Raw genomic sequence first — 19,177 nt, forward strand, 5'->3', positions numbered from 1 at the left:
GAAAGGATAAGGCTTTTGTAGGAGCCTCGAAACAGAAGCTTCTGCAACGGGCTGTTGCTAATGACGCGTCAGCTCGACTACTTTATTTGGACAAGTTTGCCACCCTATCGGGAACAACCCTTTTACTCGGTGCACCCTTTTCGAAATCGACCCCTCCTCTAGACAGATAATTTCATACGGATCTCATTCGCGTGCTCTGCGTGAAATTCATGCTCGTTGATCCAGCAGCAGCCGCTCATTTATTTCGAAAGAAAAGGATCGTAGGGCGAAAGGGGGATAGAAAGCAGGAAATAGCAGTCGAAGAAAAATGACCCGGGTCTAACGGCACACCCTACAAATGTGACCACCGTGTGACTGATGTCCACGAATAATTCCTGTCCGCGAAATGGGAAATCGTTCTCGGTGCGGGAACGCTTGTCGCTGGAAATTGATTATGTAAGCGTCACGGAGAACCTCCAAGAAGATCGATAATTGTATTTTCGACTTTAAAGTCACAAATTTATACGAGACATTACCCTTATAAAATAGATTCAGTCCGTTTCACCGTTAACAACTTTCAACCGACATTTTCATCGGATTCTCTCACCTCCAGTGAAGCTTAACGAAAACATCGATGCTTTGGAATAACGATGAACAGCGTCGGAAACGATGGAAAGAAAAGGCCAAGGTGCTCGAAAGAAAGAGACGAATCGCCTGGAACGTGGCAATCGAGTTTCGCGAGTCCTTGGAACAACCTCGCGTCGCGCGACGCCTCGTCGATGGCAAAAGGGATTCGTTAAAAAGTTTATCGACAATTCCTGCCCGTTTATTTCCTCGCAATTTCTTTGAATACAATCGTTCGATCCACTTTTAAAGCACGTCCACGATAAGCAAGAGAGAGAGAGAGAGAGAGGAGAAAGGAAGAATAATAAGAAAAAAACAAGGGAATACTATAATGGATGTACCCGGTCAGATTCTTTCAGCTCTTCCTCGTTCCATTTTTCGCGAAGGTCCTGCAGGGATTTCTACGCTGCTTCTTCTTGTTCTCCTCTACGAGAAACGTAATTGGACAGGGAAATACGAGAAGCTGGGTCGTGGATCGCCTTGCCAGGTGGAGGAGCTCTGCCCCCTTTTCTTCTCCGCCTCTCCGGTTACCGGTGGCTGCCGTAAAAATGATTCACCGTCGAGGATCGCTCATCCCATTCTGTTCCTTAAATATTCAAAATATCGTGTCCCAGCGCTGATATATCGCGAGCATTTTCCTGGCACGCCGGCCGGGTTCTTGTGCTCCGCTTCCGTGTTATCGGCCCCCGGAAACCGCCTCCGGCGAGTGTCTACTCTAAAGACTCTACGCCGGATACTCGATTATTAATTGACAGAGAGGAACGTAACTGGCCCGCGAAAAATTCCCTTAAACTTATCTCGTTAATAATCCCATTACCGGGACACCGCTGGTACGCCTGGCTCCCAGATTAAGTCACTCGGATCCATGGGAAAACCTTACAAACAGGGGGACGAAATTAATCGCGAGTCACCCCGTTCGAGAACTTTGTTAGCTGTTCCGCGTTAAATTTGTACCGTGTCACATTGTTCCAGTTACGCTTCTTATATTTTTACTCGCGATTTCTCCCAAGACAAAACATCACGGAGAAAAAGGAGATTAACGTTAGAAACGCTAGAGTTTCCTTTTTCTGCTGCCTCGTTTCTTACAAATTATGGATAGACAAGGATTTGCCGTTATTTTAAACGAACGCAAGACAAACGCAAGTTCGACTAATCAATCGATGAATCAAAATGGCAAAGAATACCAGGAATTATTAATCTGCGATTAATGTAATACTTTATTGTTCGATAGATATGCGGATTTAAAGGTGGAAACTGAAACGATAAGCCGAGAATAGGAAAATCGTTGGACAATAGACGCGATATCGGGCAATAAATAATGGTAAAACGAGGGGTGGATGTATTAAGGCAACGATTGGCGGCGACGTCTGACGTGCTCCAAGCACCGGAAGCATCCTTTCGCCAGACAATCCCACGGTGGCCGATTCACAATGGCCGTCGTTCGATTAAGCGGCCTCGCTCTCTGTGCTTGAAAATGAGGTCGAACACGAAGGCCGAGAAACGAAGTTCGCGGCTCCATTTCCGTTTGCAGCGGTAAATCAAAGCGCTTTTAAAATTGTTGAGCCTTCCTTTCCCCTTGCCTCTCTGCCTCTCTTTTTCCTATTTCTTCGCGAGGAAACCGCGTCGCAAGATCAAGGAGCGCATTAGTTGCATTTGACGTAGAGCGTCAGCTGCGTGTGCACGCTGCACGTGCAACCGTCTTTGCACCGTCTCTCGTTGTCCTTGTCGTGGCTGTAACGTGCCTGTTGCACGGACCACGCAAAAGTAGAGACGAAACGAAGGGTACAAAGAAACAGCGAGGAAAAAGAAAGAAGGGAAAGATACGAAAGCGTAGCGCGAGGAAATCGCGGGACGTAAGAACGAGGTCTCTTACCGGACTCCTCTTTTCGTCTCCCTTTCTACTCCCATTGATTTTATTTTCATTCCTGTTCGAAGAAAGGCATCCCGTTGCATCTCTCGGTGCGCGATGATTTATACGCGGAAGATCCACCTACGTAAGTTATGGCCCACCCTTGTCGCAATCGCGCAGCATCCTGATCCAATCGTAAATCTGACTACCACTGTACTCTGGAAGTGTGTATGCAGCCACGGGAGGACGGCTCTGTTATTGTTTTGATGGCGAAATAATCACGGGTCTAGAGAGGGCCCGCTATAATTAAACGGGAATTCGGTATCGAGGCAGGCCGAAGGAGCCACTTGGAAAATATTTAGTCGAGCTACGGTAATGTATAGCTGCCTCTGACTCTATTTCCAGTTCGCAATTTCCTTCGTTTTTGGTCCGCTGAATCTGCACCGCGTATTTCGTCGACGTAGATTGAACATTGTTTTAGTAATGGTCGTTCGGACCTGAGATATGAAAGCAAGTGATCGTTTGTCCGCTTCCACGTATCGAACGTGTACTTGCTTGATGATATTATTTGGTGTATTGATACGACGGTATAGTAATCTTTGTGGCTGGTTGGAATGTTGTACGACCATTTGCCTGAAAAAATGAATGTCGGATAGCGGAAAGAAACCTTCTGTTAGGAAAACGACGTTTTCTAACAGAAACCTGGAAGATTCGAGTCATTTGTTGCTATTTAGAAGTTGCTTCTTAAGAACTGCAGATCTGAAAAACGCTCTAAGCCTCGTACGTATCGATCAAAAGCGATACTCATCGCATTTCATATTTGACGTAGCAACGAGGAACAGCGTGGCTGGTGAATACCTGAACACGAAATACCAAAACGATTTCTCAGTAAGAGCTGCATAGCTAGCACGGCATGTATTTAATAAATCAATTTCACAAATCACGCACGAATCATCATCTTGACTGATCGTCGCGAATAAGAATAAGCCAGACTCGACTGCGCGTAATTCAAATACCATAGATCGTAGTATATGAAACGTTGCGTTCTTTCTTTGACGTTTTACGTACTAATTCGAATAAGAAAAAGGTCGGTCGCGTTAATCGCAAGACAGACGCAGCAATTCAACGTGTACGAGGACGCGCAACGAGGATAACGAGCACGCCGGATAAAGAATTTAATTGAAAACTCAATTTCGATTATGATACTCGAAGTCCTTTGCACACGCGCAACCGTGACAAGAATTTAATTGTTGCGTAAAAATAGGAGCACTGCTTAACACGTTGTTCGGCGCGGCGTTGTCCGGCAGGCTTTTTAATTTAAATCGCGCTCGAAGTATCAATCGACACGGTTAACACTCGTGCGCTCGCGCATGTCCCCTATGGAAGCAACCTCCGCCATAGAATCGCATTTCCTGCTCTGTACAGCAATCGCTTCTTCTAAAGTGGAGAGGGCACCCGATGGAAACCAGAAATTCGTTTTTCAATCATCTCGGCTCTCAGCCACCAACGATCAATTGTACAGAGGGATTATATGGCTACAATTATTCGAGTACCAATCAATCTGCGAACAATGCATCGTTTTTCTAAGAGACGCAATCGTTGGTTTACGAAAATTGCTCTTCGATCACCTTTGCCCTTGTCAAATCCACCTTTATCGTCTGCCAGATCCATTTTCATCGAATTACCACCGTACAGCTACAGTGTTTGCACGGTACAGCTTGAATCGTTGTCACTTCATTTACGATTTCATTTTATAATAATAAAGGGAACAACTGATCGAAAAGCAACTTTATCCTTTTACATATTTTTCCTTGCATTTACTTCCAAGCCTACTACAAGCCGTACAATTTTAGTTTCTGATAGACATACTTTTATCTAGTAGCAACACGCCAATGATAACAAATACAATATTCGTTTTTGATTCGTTCAAAGAATTATTAAGGTATTAAAGAATTTTTAGATAGTTGAACGAATGAAAGAAGTCTTCGTGTAATCTGAAAATTTTTATCTATAAGCATACATAGCTTGATAGAACGTATTGATAAATGTGATTTACAGAGAGGTAAACATAAAATACTTACATGAGTCAGAGTTGATCCGCTCTTGCCCATCCAAGAGTTAATTAAAACCGGTCAACATAGTCTGCTGTAACCACACAATTTCTACGAGTAGAACCATATTTACCGATTCACAGAAACCATTCCGCTCGAAACGGTGAACAGTGGTATGAAAACCTCGTTCTTCAACCACCTTGGTTCTCGTCAGCAGCACCTGCAACCCCACTGGTTTGCATCGCATGCATACTCATTACCGTTAGATTACCAACGTGCCTGTAACTATGGCTGCTGAACGGAACGAGAAACAGACAGAAAGAGAAAGAGAGAAAGAGAGAGAGAGAAGCGAACCTGACGCACTGTACCACCTGACGGTGTGGCCTTCGCGAGACAAAACCTCTTTTCACAGTTAACCCCCTGGGCCACGCAAAGAATGTTTAATATCAGATTTCATACGGGATGCACGGGAAACGGTAGACGGTTTGTCGGAGGCGACAGGAGAGGGCAGAACGCTTGCCAGACCATGTAAAAGCCGATATCAAACGCGACGACAGCTTTGTTTCGTGCGGTATAATCCTGCCAGGAACCCACGGAATACGGGTTTGCTCGTTGGCGCGAGTGGAAAAAGCTTGGTGAATCGAGATAGAGAAGGCTTCACCTGTGAAACCTCGGTGAACCTCGCTACCCACTTCTGCGAGTCAATCTTCCGTCCTTTCCTTTTTTCTTCTTTTCCTTTATCACGCCGTTAACCTCGAACCGTTTTTGCTGCTCCGCCCGACGGCTCCGCTACGTCGCACGAATGTCTGGCAAGATCTTATTTAACGAAACAAACCGCGGAGATAGAATTCAGCAGCGAGCGAGGGCTGGAAAAAAAAATTTCCCCACAATGAGACGAGAGAGAGAGAGAGAAATAGCAAGTTTTATCAATAGCCCGTTTTAATTAATTAACGTCGCGCGCCATTTCGTTAATTTCACGGTAATCTTCCCGCTGAATCATACGGGACGTTCTTAATATAGAAAGTAACTCGTTTCGGAATATACGTTTCTGTTCATAAGTCACTGAATATTTTTTGACATTACGTAATTTCAACGTAGTAAAGATTATTTGATAATGCAAAATCGTGTATACTTTAATTTGACTAACTTATTATTTAACTAATTTAATTTAACTACAGAGAAACTTTTTCTTCTCGACGCGTAGGTCCCGCGTTTGGCAATTGGGCGGCAGAAACTAATTTCGTACAACCCGCACAACCGTCTTTTCGCGGTGCTTGAATTATTCGAGCGTCGTGCAACCGAGATAAAGGGACCACGAGTTAACCAGCGAGAAACACGTGTGTGTCGCGTCTCGTGTCGAAAAAATTCGCTCAAGACTCGTACGCCGCGTTTAGTTGCTTGTGACAGCGTGTAACGTGGTTCTGTCGCGCCTTTCGCGGCAAAACAGCTTGTTGAAATATTTTTCTTCCGACGATTTCCCTCTTTCAAGACGAAGTTTCGTCGTTTCCCGAATTCTAGAGTAGCCGACGAATATTAAAAATCTCTCCTCGGAGATACGTAAATGAAATATATCTACAGCTGAGGAACGAAGAGGTAATCGGACAATCGGATCACTCAGTGCCGTTGCAATAAAGCAAATGGAGAACTTGACGGTATACTGCGCGCTTTTTTTCATCAAAACGCATATAGGTTGATTATGCGGTCTATATGCGCTCAAGTATCTTCCTTCCGTTTAATGATTCCGCGTTTACCCGTTGGTTCGTACGATAATGTTTTTCTGCCCCAAATGCTCGCGGCCGACGAACCTCTGTAGTAGGCGCTACATTACGCATGGTGTAATCCCATAGAAAAGATAAACCCCTTTCCCCTGAACTCTCTCGGAACGAACGGGATTTTCATACCACGGAACACGAAGGAGATAAAATAACGTTGAAGCAAAATGTTGCTCCATTTTCCCGATATTTTTAGTGCCTTGGTTTTGTATAATTTCCACGATAATATCGGATAGCGAACGAGAAACTCGTTTAATTTCATAGTCGTCGAACTACGAGTAACCCTGTGCCGGTGATTGTTTTCACGCAGACGTGGCTCACGGTAACTTCACGCCAGAGGAAGCACCGACAACCGAGTCACCTATTCAGAGCGACGTCTTCGTGGAGAAAAACGGTGCCGCGGAGGGTGAACTTCCGGTCTCGACTGCGAAGCACGACGACCCGACGTACATGGCGGTCGTGATCGGCGTGCTAACCGCCGTGATCCTTCTGCTCGCCGTTGCGATATTTCTCATCGTCTCCAGGCACAGGCAACGAAAGTGTTTCGCCAGTCCTATGACTGGAAAGGCACCATCCCATCTTGGATCTACCTGCGCTACGGTCGAGAAAGGAGCCGCACTCATGGCGTACACTTTGGAGGATGATGAAAGGTATTCGATGAATGAAGATTATACAATCGGGGGCAAAAGTAAGTGGACAGCTGATAGAAATAGATATCGACGAAGTTTTGTTTAGTACGGCTTGTTTACGCATAAATACAAATATTGATTTCAATTATCTGGTACATAATACGTGTACTATAAGAATATATAATGGATGAAAATAATCTGCACGGTATTGGTATTAGTTCGATTAAACTTCAGCAATCTTCCACTGCCTGTCCATTTATTTTTGTCTTCGACTTTATTAAAAAACGACAAAGCGAAATTTAAGAATTTTAGACGTTTCTTTGATTGGAGGACGATTTGTAGAAGAACAAATTTTTATAGGCTCATGGGAAATTTGTAGGTTCAAAGATGCATAGAATACACGTAATATGTAAAAATGTATTTAATATTTAATAGGTAAAACAATTTTCTATCTACATTTAGGTAAATTTGATTCGGTTAGATTTAATTTTTTCCATTTCTTACTTTAACATGAATTTGCTTAAATATTCACTGTGTAGTAATTCATCGGTTGACAAAATTTGCCAAAGCTGGATTAGGTACTTGAAAGAATAAGTAGAAAAGATGACTATTATAAATCGTTGAGGATTACGTAGACAAACAAAGATATTTTATTTATTACCATTGTTTAGTTACAATAACTCGAAATATTCGTTGGAAATATTCGTTGGAAATATTTCGTGCAAATATTTGAAATCAAATGATAACGGTACGATACAATACTGGCACCGCGACACTCGGTTATGGTGAAAGGAAACGGTGTGGACACAAAGGATTTGCGGCTTTCGCTGTTATAGTAAATATTACTACTAATAATATTAGCTTTCGTGATAGGCCTACGGTTTCGCGTCGATTTCGCGTCTACCTTGTGCAAACACCACGGTTTACCGATTTTAGTACCTTGCTTAGGTTCCGATGAAACGATGTTTGCCAACTGTCGGCATAAAATGGTTGCAAAACAGCTATATTCGATATATGTATGGTTATCGTCGCGAGACGAAAGAAATACGTTAAAACGATTTATATTTTCACGAATGATATTTAAAGTACAATTTAATCTCAATGCATCTAAACATTTAAAAACGAAATTGTGAAGGCATACAAACAAATTACTCTGCATATCATACACATCTATAACACAGTATAAATTCGATCTAAGAAATCTAAAATTACAAAGATTTCCAGATAAATAGAATTCCAGTAGCATTCCAATACATCTAAAAGATTAAAAAAGAAAAAGAATAGAAAGATACTCAAATAAATCACTCTATACATCATACGCATTTGAAATAGGCTATAAATCCAAAATATCCAAGAAATGTAAGAAAAATAATCAGAAAAATTTTAAATAAATCTCTCTCTATATTATACTCTTAAAAACTCCTTCAATTAGCGAGGAATACTTTTAAGATTCTTATTCTGCGAATTATGAAAGCAACTTACTTGATTATAAAGATGTTCTAATAACGTGGAATTCCGCAACATCCTTTTCCAACTTTACAACCATTCACAGTACTCCATGACGGCGGAAGCCACCTTCCAATAAACTTTCCATCCGTCGTGCTCGTTAGTAGATGTCCAATAACGGACATCCTCGGGCAATATATCGAGTTTGTATGGCACGAATGTCTCCAGACGAGATCCTCGAGCCACGTCGTAACTCGGACGCGACCTACACGTTTCAACATTGATCTTCAACCTTGGCTCCGCTTTGTGCAACCTAATATTGCCGTTCGAAGAATGTCCTAAAAGAGAACCGTATAGACGAGTGCTTCAAGTGCACGTACGAACGTTTTACCACCCTTTGACGAATATCTGACGTGCACTTAAGTTGAACGGCGAAACTCGCCGAGTAAAAAGTATCCACTCGAAAAACGATGCACTTTCGTCGCTACAAAAGACGCTTTAAAGCCGGCTTTCCAGTCGCGCTGTTCTCTTTAACGGTGCATCCTCTTCGGCTAATGGTTGTCGTACAGCTTAAAAAATACCGTCACTCTTTAGCGACGATTCAAAGGTCACAATCGTGAGTTTGTGAGTTTTATTAAATTCTATCAGAGAATCTGGGTCTAGCCTAATTTCGTACATACATACGTAGATACATATTTCGTTTGAAAGACTCTTCGTTGGAACAGTGGAATACGCTGGAACTCCATTTATCTGAACTTGTGGCGGGACAAATAGTTTATATGTATAATTGAAGTTTGTTTAAAATAGGTTATCACTACTTACCGTTTCCCAATCATATAATAGGAACTCACGTTCAGATAAGTGAATTCAACTAGCAAAAGTTCAGTTAATCGGGTATTAACTACAATTTCGTCTGAGTAAATAGAGTTCTACTCTAAATGTATTTTTCCGAAATATTAAAAATACTTAAGATTCGTATTTATTTAGAAGATTCGGTGTTTAGAAGCATACAGATTATTCTTTGTCAAATTAAAGATTTCATCACACATACCACCTTTCTTCTCAACTCTTCCTTGTTGTTTAGCTAAAGCAAACCTTTAGCTAAAGCAAAGAAAAAAGCAAACCTTCCAACTGAACAAAATACTAGAATACAAATTCTAGTCGATTTCTCGACGGTGCAACCCTGTTTCCATTCTACGCTATCGGCACGGTGTCGGATAAACATAAAAGTACCAGACATTTTCACACCCTAGCGAATCCGAATTCTGCGTATTCCCGTAGCCACCTCCCATTCGCAGTCCCACACGATGCATCACCGAAACACAGGGAAATCCCACGATGGATAATCCGAGTGAAACGAGTGTCTCTGTTCTTTCTGTTCGTAAGGTACGCCGGTGGTTCGCTACCGACACTGCCGCGGGATTTAGGGAACCGTTTTCTGGACATCGTGAAACTCGACGACTATCAAGAACCCTACCAGGCCCTGAAGTACGCACCGTACTACAGCTACAGCACCGTCGTTATGGAGATGAAAGACATGATGCTGAACAACAAGGGCAGCAACATCAATCACTCAGGTATGCCGTGCTCCGTACACGGTCGCCCCGCGTTGTTTTGCGTGCATACATACATACATACGCGTACCACGCGCGTGCACACACGCGTATCAACCGTATATTTATACGCTGGCGCACGTTGGTCCCTGTGCTCGCTACGAGCTACCGCTGCTACGCGTACGTATGTACCAAACAACAAAGCATTCGCCTGACCGCAATCAATACACTGTCCCCCTGCACTCTCTTCTCCCTACCCTCCCCCTGTTCCGCGCCCGTTCCTCCTTTGCTATATCATCCACAGCGGTGTACGCGAATGGTGCAGTTGACACATCGTACGATTATGCGGTACCGGAACTCGGCACGGTGCCCCTGCTCAACCAGGACAGCACAGGACGCGGGCCTGCCGTTTCCAGCGGCACCAGCGACCAGGACAGCATCTTCTCCAAGACCTCTTCGCGTGGCAACAAGACAGAAAACAAAAAGGTACGAATCATCCTTACTTTGGTACGAGTTGCAACGGGCAGCAGTTCGATTCGAGTGCAGTCGCGTCGCGTTAAATGGATGACACCTGGCTCTACGAGATGTTGAAATTCAATTCGTAGGAAAGTGTCTAATCCTGTATCCATGTCGGTGTCCGTGAACAAATCATAGATCGCGTTTGATAGTAGCGTCGACGCATTTCCCAGCGGGCATTGTTCATTCGAGAGATGATATATTAACGCGTTGACCGCGGAGATGAGATGGCGATGGTTCAGTGTGAGTGAATTTTTTTATTTCTTAACACGCTGAGTGCTAATGACGCCGACGTGGTGTCGCTCGTCTTCTGGAGCAGCCAGGTCATGACACCACTGTGGAATTATCCGCATTCAACGTTTTAAAGGATCTGTTCACGACACGTCTGGTTGTACTCTGCTCGCGAGTTGTTCGCAAGTTCCAACGTAAACACAATGCATTTATTCGCGATAAGAATGCCAACAACTCGCTACCTGGTGGCGAACAATTTTATGCGAAGCCCCGGCATAACGTTGCTTTCGTAAAATAAACAAATGTATGTATCTGACTCGCAATCAATGCAGAAGAAATATACTCGCAATTCCCTATGCCTCCTTCGATAATTGGCCAGATAGTATACCTACTCAGAACCAGTTAACGCAATACTACTGCATTTGTACGATTTCTGTCTGAGTTTATCGAGGTGTTTTATGAGATGATTATTCTCCCGATGGAACTAGTTGCTCGTAATTTTTATTACGAGTATTTTATTCGAAATTAACAAGGGAAATTCGAGCACGCCTGTAGCCGAGTTAGAGGAAATAAAAGTTGAATACAACGTCGGAGTGAATACCGTAATTTATTACTTAGGAGATAATCTGGAACGTAACGTGTATTTGCAAACATTTTCATAATGTACGTTAAAACTACTCTCCGAATGGGTCGGATCTTTGATATGCAAACTCTAATTCGATTTCGCAACGCGAAGATATGCAAAATGGCGTACGGGGAGACGAGCGGGGTGGGACTGAATAGGTAGAACGCGTATCGGGACCGATAAAACGGCGTCCGGACGACGAAGGAAATAATCGTAACGTTCGATCGCGAACAAAGTAAACGAAAGTCGACGCGCAAAAATTCAACTACGTTATCGCTGGATCTATAAATAATAGCCACCCTTGCTCAAATGTACTTGTATTTCTGCAGTAATCATTAAACGTGCACTCTATTCGTCGAGGGAAAGTTCGCAATTAATAATTTAAATCAATATGGCGGAACGAGTGCAGACCATTTGGGGTAGATATACCTCCCGTGGGTACAGTATAACGTAGCTCGTATCCGGAATACCAGAACGCCGGAACGTGAGGGCGGATGAAGAGAGAAAAGAGTAAAAAAGCGGAGGAGCTACGCACCGTCGACGTCAAACGCGCGAGACGTTCCCCAGGGCTCTCTTTTGGCATAAAAAATCACCGAATCGCGACTAAAGGTCAATACGAATACTTTCGATCGATACCGCGGGCTTTCTATCGGATTAGATAATAATTCGTGTAACCAATGCAATAGATGTTACAGATGCAAAATACGCTCCATTGAATCTGGCCGTTAACAGATTTGTTTCGTCGATATTAGTTTTAACTGGTTGAGATAATTTAATTATACGTATTTTGAATATAGATCGAGCAAAACCAATACAGTCGCGTTACGTAAAACTAACAACTGAAAGATTTTTAGATAATACCTCGCTCTGATATATACCATTATTTCTGGAATTAATCCTTAATAATCCTTTGACGAAACTAGCTTCAATCAGTTTTAATTGTGACTGTAATACTGACATTGTATCGATTACCAATTCGGATGATTGATCTTCAGTTTTCCATACTACCCTTTAAAAATTTGCTAGATTTTCCAACATTTGATCGAACCAAACCACCCAATATCTATCGTACGATACAATAAAAGTAATAAACGTTGTATCGACCATTTTGCATAAACATCAAGGCACCGAGCACGATGGATAACGTTGTTTACGCATAACAAGTAACGTAAAAGGTATGCACGCTGGCAAACAAATAAAGTATCGCACGCATTCAGGAACGTTTCCGCTCAATCTGCAGAATCATTCGATTGATCGGTTTGTCGACGTATAAACGAACTGCCGTCAACGGGCTGCGTCGAACCCTTTCGCGAATACCCTCGGAGCAACCCTCGTGGAATGTATCATCATTACGCGGTCCGGTGGCTTCCGGGCCAGTTCGCTCTGTTAATTGCGGAGAGAAAGCGCGTCGTGTAATCACGTTTGCAATCCTATCTCCCTTCTGCCACCCTCTGTCGTTCTAGCCCTCTCTCTCTCTCTATCTTTCTCTCGCTCTCTCTCTCTCTGACTCTCTTCCTCTCCCCAACTTTCTCCCTCTTTTTTTCTCTTTCACGTTTTCGCGTGCTCAACCCATCCCCCAATTTCCGTCGACTCGCGTGCCGACATCGCAGAAATATTACACATAGGGGGTGGTTGATTCGGCAACCTGCGCCTAAATCGGCGCCTACCCGCCGCGATCTGTTGGAATAAAAATACGCCGCGGCAAATTTGTAGCATGCCGGTGATTTATTTTCTGCAACGCGTACGCCGAATACACACCGTGCCAACCGACGGAACGACGTATTTTTCGAGAATACCGATCTCGTGTTCGCGCGCCCCGTTTCATCGAGCACCCAGTCATCCATCCCCTGTACAACCAACATCTTTGCCCGCCACAGAGTGAAAAGGAATGGATCGATCCGACAGCTGAATACGAATCTGGGTCTTTCGTTCGTCGCGTGAGTTACCTGTCCATTGAACTTCTTTGAATTTTCTATAAGCTTTATGTTTGGCGACATTATGAATCGCTACCTGTGAAGGTGTACGAATTTTACCTGTAAAGGCTCTTAAAGTCAGAAGTGATAGATCGTCGATGGCAAGATTTCTTTCTGACGCGAAGACGCAACACCGACTATCGGACGGAACGATTGCAGTGCGATCGCCACGATTTCCGCGGTATGTAGACAGATTGATTCGAACACAATGCTCCCAAAGTGGTCGTCTACGTCGAGACGTCTGCGCGTGATTGACAGACGACAGCGCCACTCGAAACAGTCAAAACATTTCGGGGTAGCTCGTCGAGCCTGGCCTTGACGCATCGTAGCGACGCCAATCATTGTCCCCGCGCGATCCGTCATTAGACCCAAACGGCCGTCCTCCGAAAACATCGCGCCAGGGGTTATCGGTGGCTCGATGCAGTTTTACAATGGGACGTGTCGAATGTTATACCCGTCACGTTCGACTGGTCCTTTCGACGCGATCTCTGCTCCCCTTTTTTTCTCCCTCTCTCTCTGTCTCTCTCTTTCTCTAACTCTCTCTCTCTCTCTCTTTCTCTCTCTCTCCCTCATCTCCCACGTTTTATTTCACGTCGGTAACAATGAACGTTTTAACGTAAAATTGAGAGTATCGATGTGACGAACGAGTGTATGCAATTCCCGATCATAGACATATGGAAATTATTCGAAAAATAGATTTTTAGTCGACAGGAAGCTTTCGAGGGATGTCAAATGGATGAAATCGACGATGAACGAGATATTTTATACAGAGAGAGAGAGATATAGGCTCCGATTTATAGAGATAATTTTGCCACTTAAATTATTGTATAAGTCTGTCGGGTTTGTAATACATCACAGGCAATTTACTGGCGCGGGAAATGACGAATAATTCATCCGCTGACCGGCCCCCATGAAACCCTCGTGTTACCGCGGTTAGCGTGATCATAGATCGTTGATTATCGATCGATACCACGAACGATGCATTGTTCTTTCGTTGTTTCAGTCGCCGACTCAACAGGAGGTACTTTCGGCCCTGAAGAGACGTCTGGAGCAGACAAGCGTCCCGCTCTTCCCACGGCATCGCCTCCGCATGCTCTCGAAACTTGCCGAAGGGGCCTTCGGAACGGTAACGACATTGTTATTACGTACCAACCACATATCTATTTTAAATTAGACACGCGAATTGGACGTCACGATCGACGATTCGTCACGTCCACTTCAATAACGAATTACCCCCGTGTTAGGATTTGCTTTATTATCCTCTTCGCATTGAAACGTAGATACTTTGTTCATTTTGATCTCGATCTTGTACGATAGGCTTCCTCTTAGTCGGTCTTCACGAGACTGGATATAGGGATGCATGAATGAGCAATCAATTAAGCTGAAAATATATGCAGAATATCATTTGTAGGTTGTAAATAAAATGGAATAATTTTTGATACTTTGTTTATGAAATATAGATATTACGACCGACATATACGCAAACAAATAACGTTTCATCGATAATTTTCGTTTGCTCTCTTGATCGTGATCCATTTGTTGCAGGAAAATCGTATTATTTTCATTTTCATCTCCATTTGGAGTTTCTAAATTTTTAATTCCTCATTTTCCATGAATTCTCTTTAACTTTAACCCGCGTTCAGAATATTAAATGGCAAGAATATTTATCTATACTTTATTATTTATCTAGGAAAACAGAACTCTTTAATTAAACTTCTTACACACTTCCATCTCCTTCCTTTTCTTCTGCTTCAAAATTAGATCCAAAGAATGTCCTCGTCATTCGTTCGATTGAAATTTCCTTTACGAAGTTCTCTTATTTATCCCTTTGGACTTCGTAACGAAAATATAATTAAAGCGGAGTTCTATTAAAGGAAAACCGGATAAGAGGAAATCCTATTACCTTCTATCAGCGCAATTCCGAAAGAAGACAGTTAGAGACATTTTATCCCAAAAAAAAAAAAAAGAAACAAATATATCCCTACATCGTATAACATCAAGTTGCTTCTGAACGTCACATAATCGCCCCATATCATTCGCGTTCATCACAGAATCACGAAATTAGCGATCTCGCGTTTTCCAATGCTATTGTATAGTACGTCATATCATCGGGGCGGCGCTGTAACCTCAGACCTAACCTCTCTATGCGATTCCCGCAACATTATCATAATACACTGGCTGTTTATAAAGTGTCGCTTTACCCCGCTAATACAGACCAACGGAAACACCTACTGAAATACCATCGAGCCACACAGGGTTAAATTACAAACGGCCGATATTACGAACGAACCGGATGTTGCGTTGGTAGCACTGCTCGCGCAACCAATCGACAACAACGAGCGACAGAGGCATCGTGACGGGTATTCCCAGCCGTCGATTTTGCATGAATTCGGGAATACGCGCGATACACGTCTAGCTTTCCTTGCACGGTGGTGGTTAAACGACAACCAGAGAACACCGTAGCGACGAGAGAAACCGAGAGTAGAGCCAGTGAGAGAGAAATCAATCCGTTTGTTGACCGTACACGGACAATTCGCCACTGGCTACGCGCAACAATACGTCGATTAACGAAGTGTCCACCCTGTTATTCTTCCCGTCACAATAGCGCCTCGTCTAGCTCGTCGAGGATAATCAGTTTCGAATGCGTTAGAGCGGCTAATAATTCCCTTTTGTTTCCTATCCGGCCGCTGGCACACCGTTAATGACCGGGCCAAGAGAGATGCTTCTCTCCCGTTCGAGTTTCGGCCGTGTCAGCCGGCCGCTGCATCTACATGCACGCGATCGCTTTGACTTCGAAATCTCGACCGCGGATCAAGCGCGGAATTAATCGTTGTTCGCTCTACATAGGATAATGGTGTCGGTTACCATCAGAAAATTACTAATTTCCCAGCTGGATTTCGATGTATATCGTATGTGGCAGCGACAATGCTCCAATGTTGATTGTTTAACCCATTCGCTTTTACTAAAATACAGCCTAATCCTGTATCTACGATTGCTGTTCTAACGAACGGCCTACTACTTTGTAGAATCGCGGGATGAATTTTGTTGACACGCTTAAAGCATGAAGACGCGGGAATCGCGTCGGTACCGTTACTTGGTTAATTGCGTCGACGTAATTCGCACGTCGATAGCAGAGAATGTGTTGGGCTTGATGCGAACGATGTCGTAGCAGTGACGCTGTGCCATTATGTAAATTCAAAGTCGACTGGTATGTTCGTAGTGATAAGCTTTCCTGTTTTTGAATATGAAACCCGTACTTTTCTCTCTCTCTCTTCCGATAAATACAATTTCGATATTGTTAACTCCATATCGCTGCGAACCTGTCAATTAATGTATTTCTAATAACGCGATGCACGCAAACATACAGTATCGCTGTTGAAAATGTAAAGTTGAATCGCGCGATGTCACCGCTACGAAACTGAAACGATATCGTATCGCTCGTGTGTATCGAACCTTATCTGACTTCCGGTGTCTGACTGGCCGCTATCGACGGCCATCTTCCACAAACGTGGCGGCGAGTATAACCATTCCGGTGAAAGTTTCGCGATAAATTCGCCGTACGACGAATAATCTAATTCAGGGATCATCCATTCTCGTTAGACGAATTTATAGCTCTAACGAGCAGCTCGCGATACCCAGACATTTTATTTTGTAATAAACGGTCGGCACCGGGAGTATTCTTCTTCATAGCTGACCGATCCCAAACGAAAACGATTCCCGTGTAAAATGTAAACAAATTATGCCCATAAAGGTGTACGTGGCGGAAGCAGAAGGGATCCCGGAATACGGAACGACGACCACCGTTGGCAAGCGTCTCGTCGCCGTCAAATTTTTACTGCCGGAAGCCAGCGAGAAAGAAAAGTGAGTATAGAAAAGTTGCGCGCATCGCTCGCACGTAATTTGCATTCCGTTTCGCCGTTACAACGAGCTCGATCGAGCCATTGCCCCGCATCTTCTTGTCCCGCTTTTCTCGACGTCAGGGCGATAAACATTTTACAACCGCGGAAGAACGGCCTCGGTTACGCGAGACCTGATTTTACGCAAGATTTCTTCTTCTATTCAACCAAGGCCGTACTTTCCAAAGAGTCAACTGATCACCGGGAAAGATGTTGGTGATAAAAAAGATGAAAGATCGGCTCGTTACGGCTAATTTTTTATATTTAATTTATCCTGCCTCGGTAGTACAAGATAGCGGTAGATTTAATAAAACGAGAATTCGAAGTTTTCAAAATACCGATTTTTATTTATTAATTACCATGAAAAATGGCAGCAAATTCTTGAAATAGCGGGTATTGCAATATTACCAATGTCTTCGAAGGAATAGAAAAAGCAAAAAGCGGAGGAGAAAAATAGAAAGAGAAGAAATAGAAGGAAACGTAAAACAGGACAGAGCGTTAAAGCGGAAGGGAAAGGAGAAGGATAACGTTTATCCCAAGATTCAAGTAGAAATAGCCCGATACTTCCCTGACGTAAGACGTTATTGCCCTATCTTTCAACTATCCAGTTGGAAAACCTGATTAAAAAGAAACCCGGATTACCTACCTTAAATGTTTCGTTAAAATCGGCAATCCAAAGTAGAAGTCCTCTGCTTACAAGCAACAGTAGTCGTTATAACAAAAAGAAGCTTCTAACACTTCTCGCATAGAAAATAATGACTAGAACCTATCTACAAAATCTCTCTCAAACCCATTCAAAAGTATTGCGATTAAAACCAAAAAAGAAACATAAATGACACCGTTCGAGGAAACGGCGTCCTCGATACCGATGCTACCTGCAAGATACACAATGGCTGGCGAGCATAACGCAACGAAATCGGGTCTATTTCGCTAGCAGCACCGTGCACAGGAGCAACGTAGGTCGTGATACAAACCGATTGCGAATGCATCGAGCGATCGCCATCCCCGGAATAGCTGCCCTGTGCATAAAATTCATAGCATTGCTGGCTCTTCCCAAATGTGTCCCGGTTTTTCTTTTCCTCCGAAACCGGGGCCACCGGTTCTCTCTGCCCCTCTCCTCCTGGTTCTAGCGGTCGCATCGTGGCCGTGTCGTTTTATAGAGGAAACCACACGGCGGTGAAACGTCCAGATATACCGGCGAAGACGATCGTTCTCGCGGCTATCAAGCTAGACATCAGAAAAAGGCCAGTTCGATTCCACGAATGGAATAGATTTGCATACAATGACCAGAGAGATAGGGTATCGAGAGTTCGCCGCGCTTCGTGGCGACGCGAAAGAGGGATCATAGGGTGGTTGGCCAGGGGACAGGAAGAGCAAACCAAACGAATCCACCAGGGACAGACGACAAAGCTTTCTTCCGAAACGAATATCGACAACGTCCATCGGACATCGTTGCAGCTCCCTCCAGCTTTTGTGACCGAGAAACTCTGTGCAAGGGAGGGGATAAGGAAAGTTTCATCGTCGCGAATGAGTTATCTGATGCTTGCTGAAAAGGAGAATGGAAAAACGATTCGCCTTCAAGACTTTTAAGACCGTGACGTTCTAGTTTCTAACTAATTTCGATGATGTCGCACGGGTGATGACAAGAAGGATGCGAAAGACGAGTCGTTTACGTAGTCTATTTAGTTCGTAGAAGATTTTTCTTCTTCTTTGAGCTTTTAGCGAGGAGATCCTGGGAAAAGCTCCACTAACGTACAGTTTGCTCCAGCGTCTTAAAGCACACGCTTCGACGCGGTGTAACATCTTTCTCTTTAGAATGGTATTTTACATGCAAAGCTTCTTCGCTGTTTCTCGTTATCTTTGGCGTCGTACAATTTTCTTTTTTTTTATGAAATACTATATTCTCTTTACATCTCAACCAATCGTACGTGACTGCGATAGGTCTAAGATTAGGTTTCAATTAAATCACATAATTCTGTAATCATTTATGACCCGTTAATATCACTCGGACATTTCAATGAATATAAAAAATG

At 43.5% G+C, this 19,177-nt stretch overlaps 1 protein-coding gene across 2 annotated transcripts in view; it reads left to right on the plus strand.

Moving 5' to 3' along the window:
* LOC117233158 (discoidin domain-containing receptor 2-like) overlaps positions 1 to 19,177 on the plus strand; it is a 157,968-nt gene that overhangs the window by 122,731 nt on the left and 16,060 nt on the right. For both annotated transcript variants that reach the window (XM_033493187.1, XM_033493188.1), the window contains exons 8-12: positions 6,586 to 6,925; positions 9,737 to 9,927; positions 10,208 to 10,389; positions 14,252 to 14,374; positions 17,000 to 17,109. In XM_033493187.1, the coding sequence (XP_033349078.1) occupies positions 6,586 to 6,925; positions 9,737 to 9,927; positions 10,208 to 10,389; positions 14,252 to 14,374; positions 17,000 to 17,109 (946 nt within the window). The remainder of the gene's footprint in view (positions 1 to 6,585; positions 6,926 to 9,736; positions 9,928 to 10,207; positions 10,390 to 14,251; positions 14,375 to 16,999; positions 17,110 to 19,177) is intronic.

Source organism: Bombus vosnesenskii, unplaced genomic scaffold (genome assembly GCF_011952255.1).
Source record: "Bombus vosnesenskii isolate JDL3184/JDL3185 unplaced genomic scaffold, Bvos_JDL3184-5_v1.1 scf7180000013295, whole genome shotgun sequence".
In the NCBI taxonomy this organism is placed as follows: Eukaryota; Metazoa; Arthropoda; class Insecta; order Hymenoptera; family Apidae; genus Bombus; species Bombus vosnesenskii.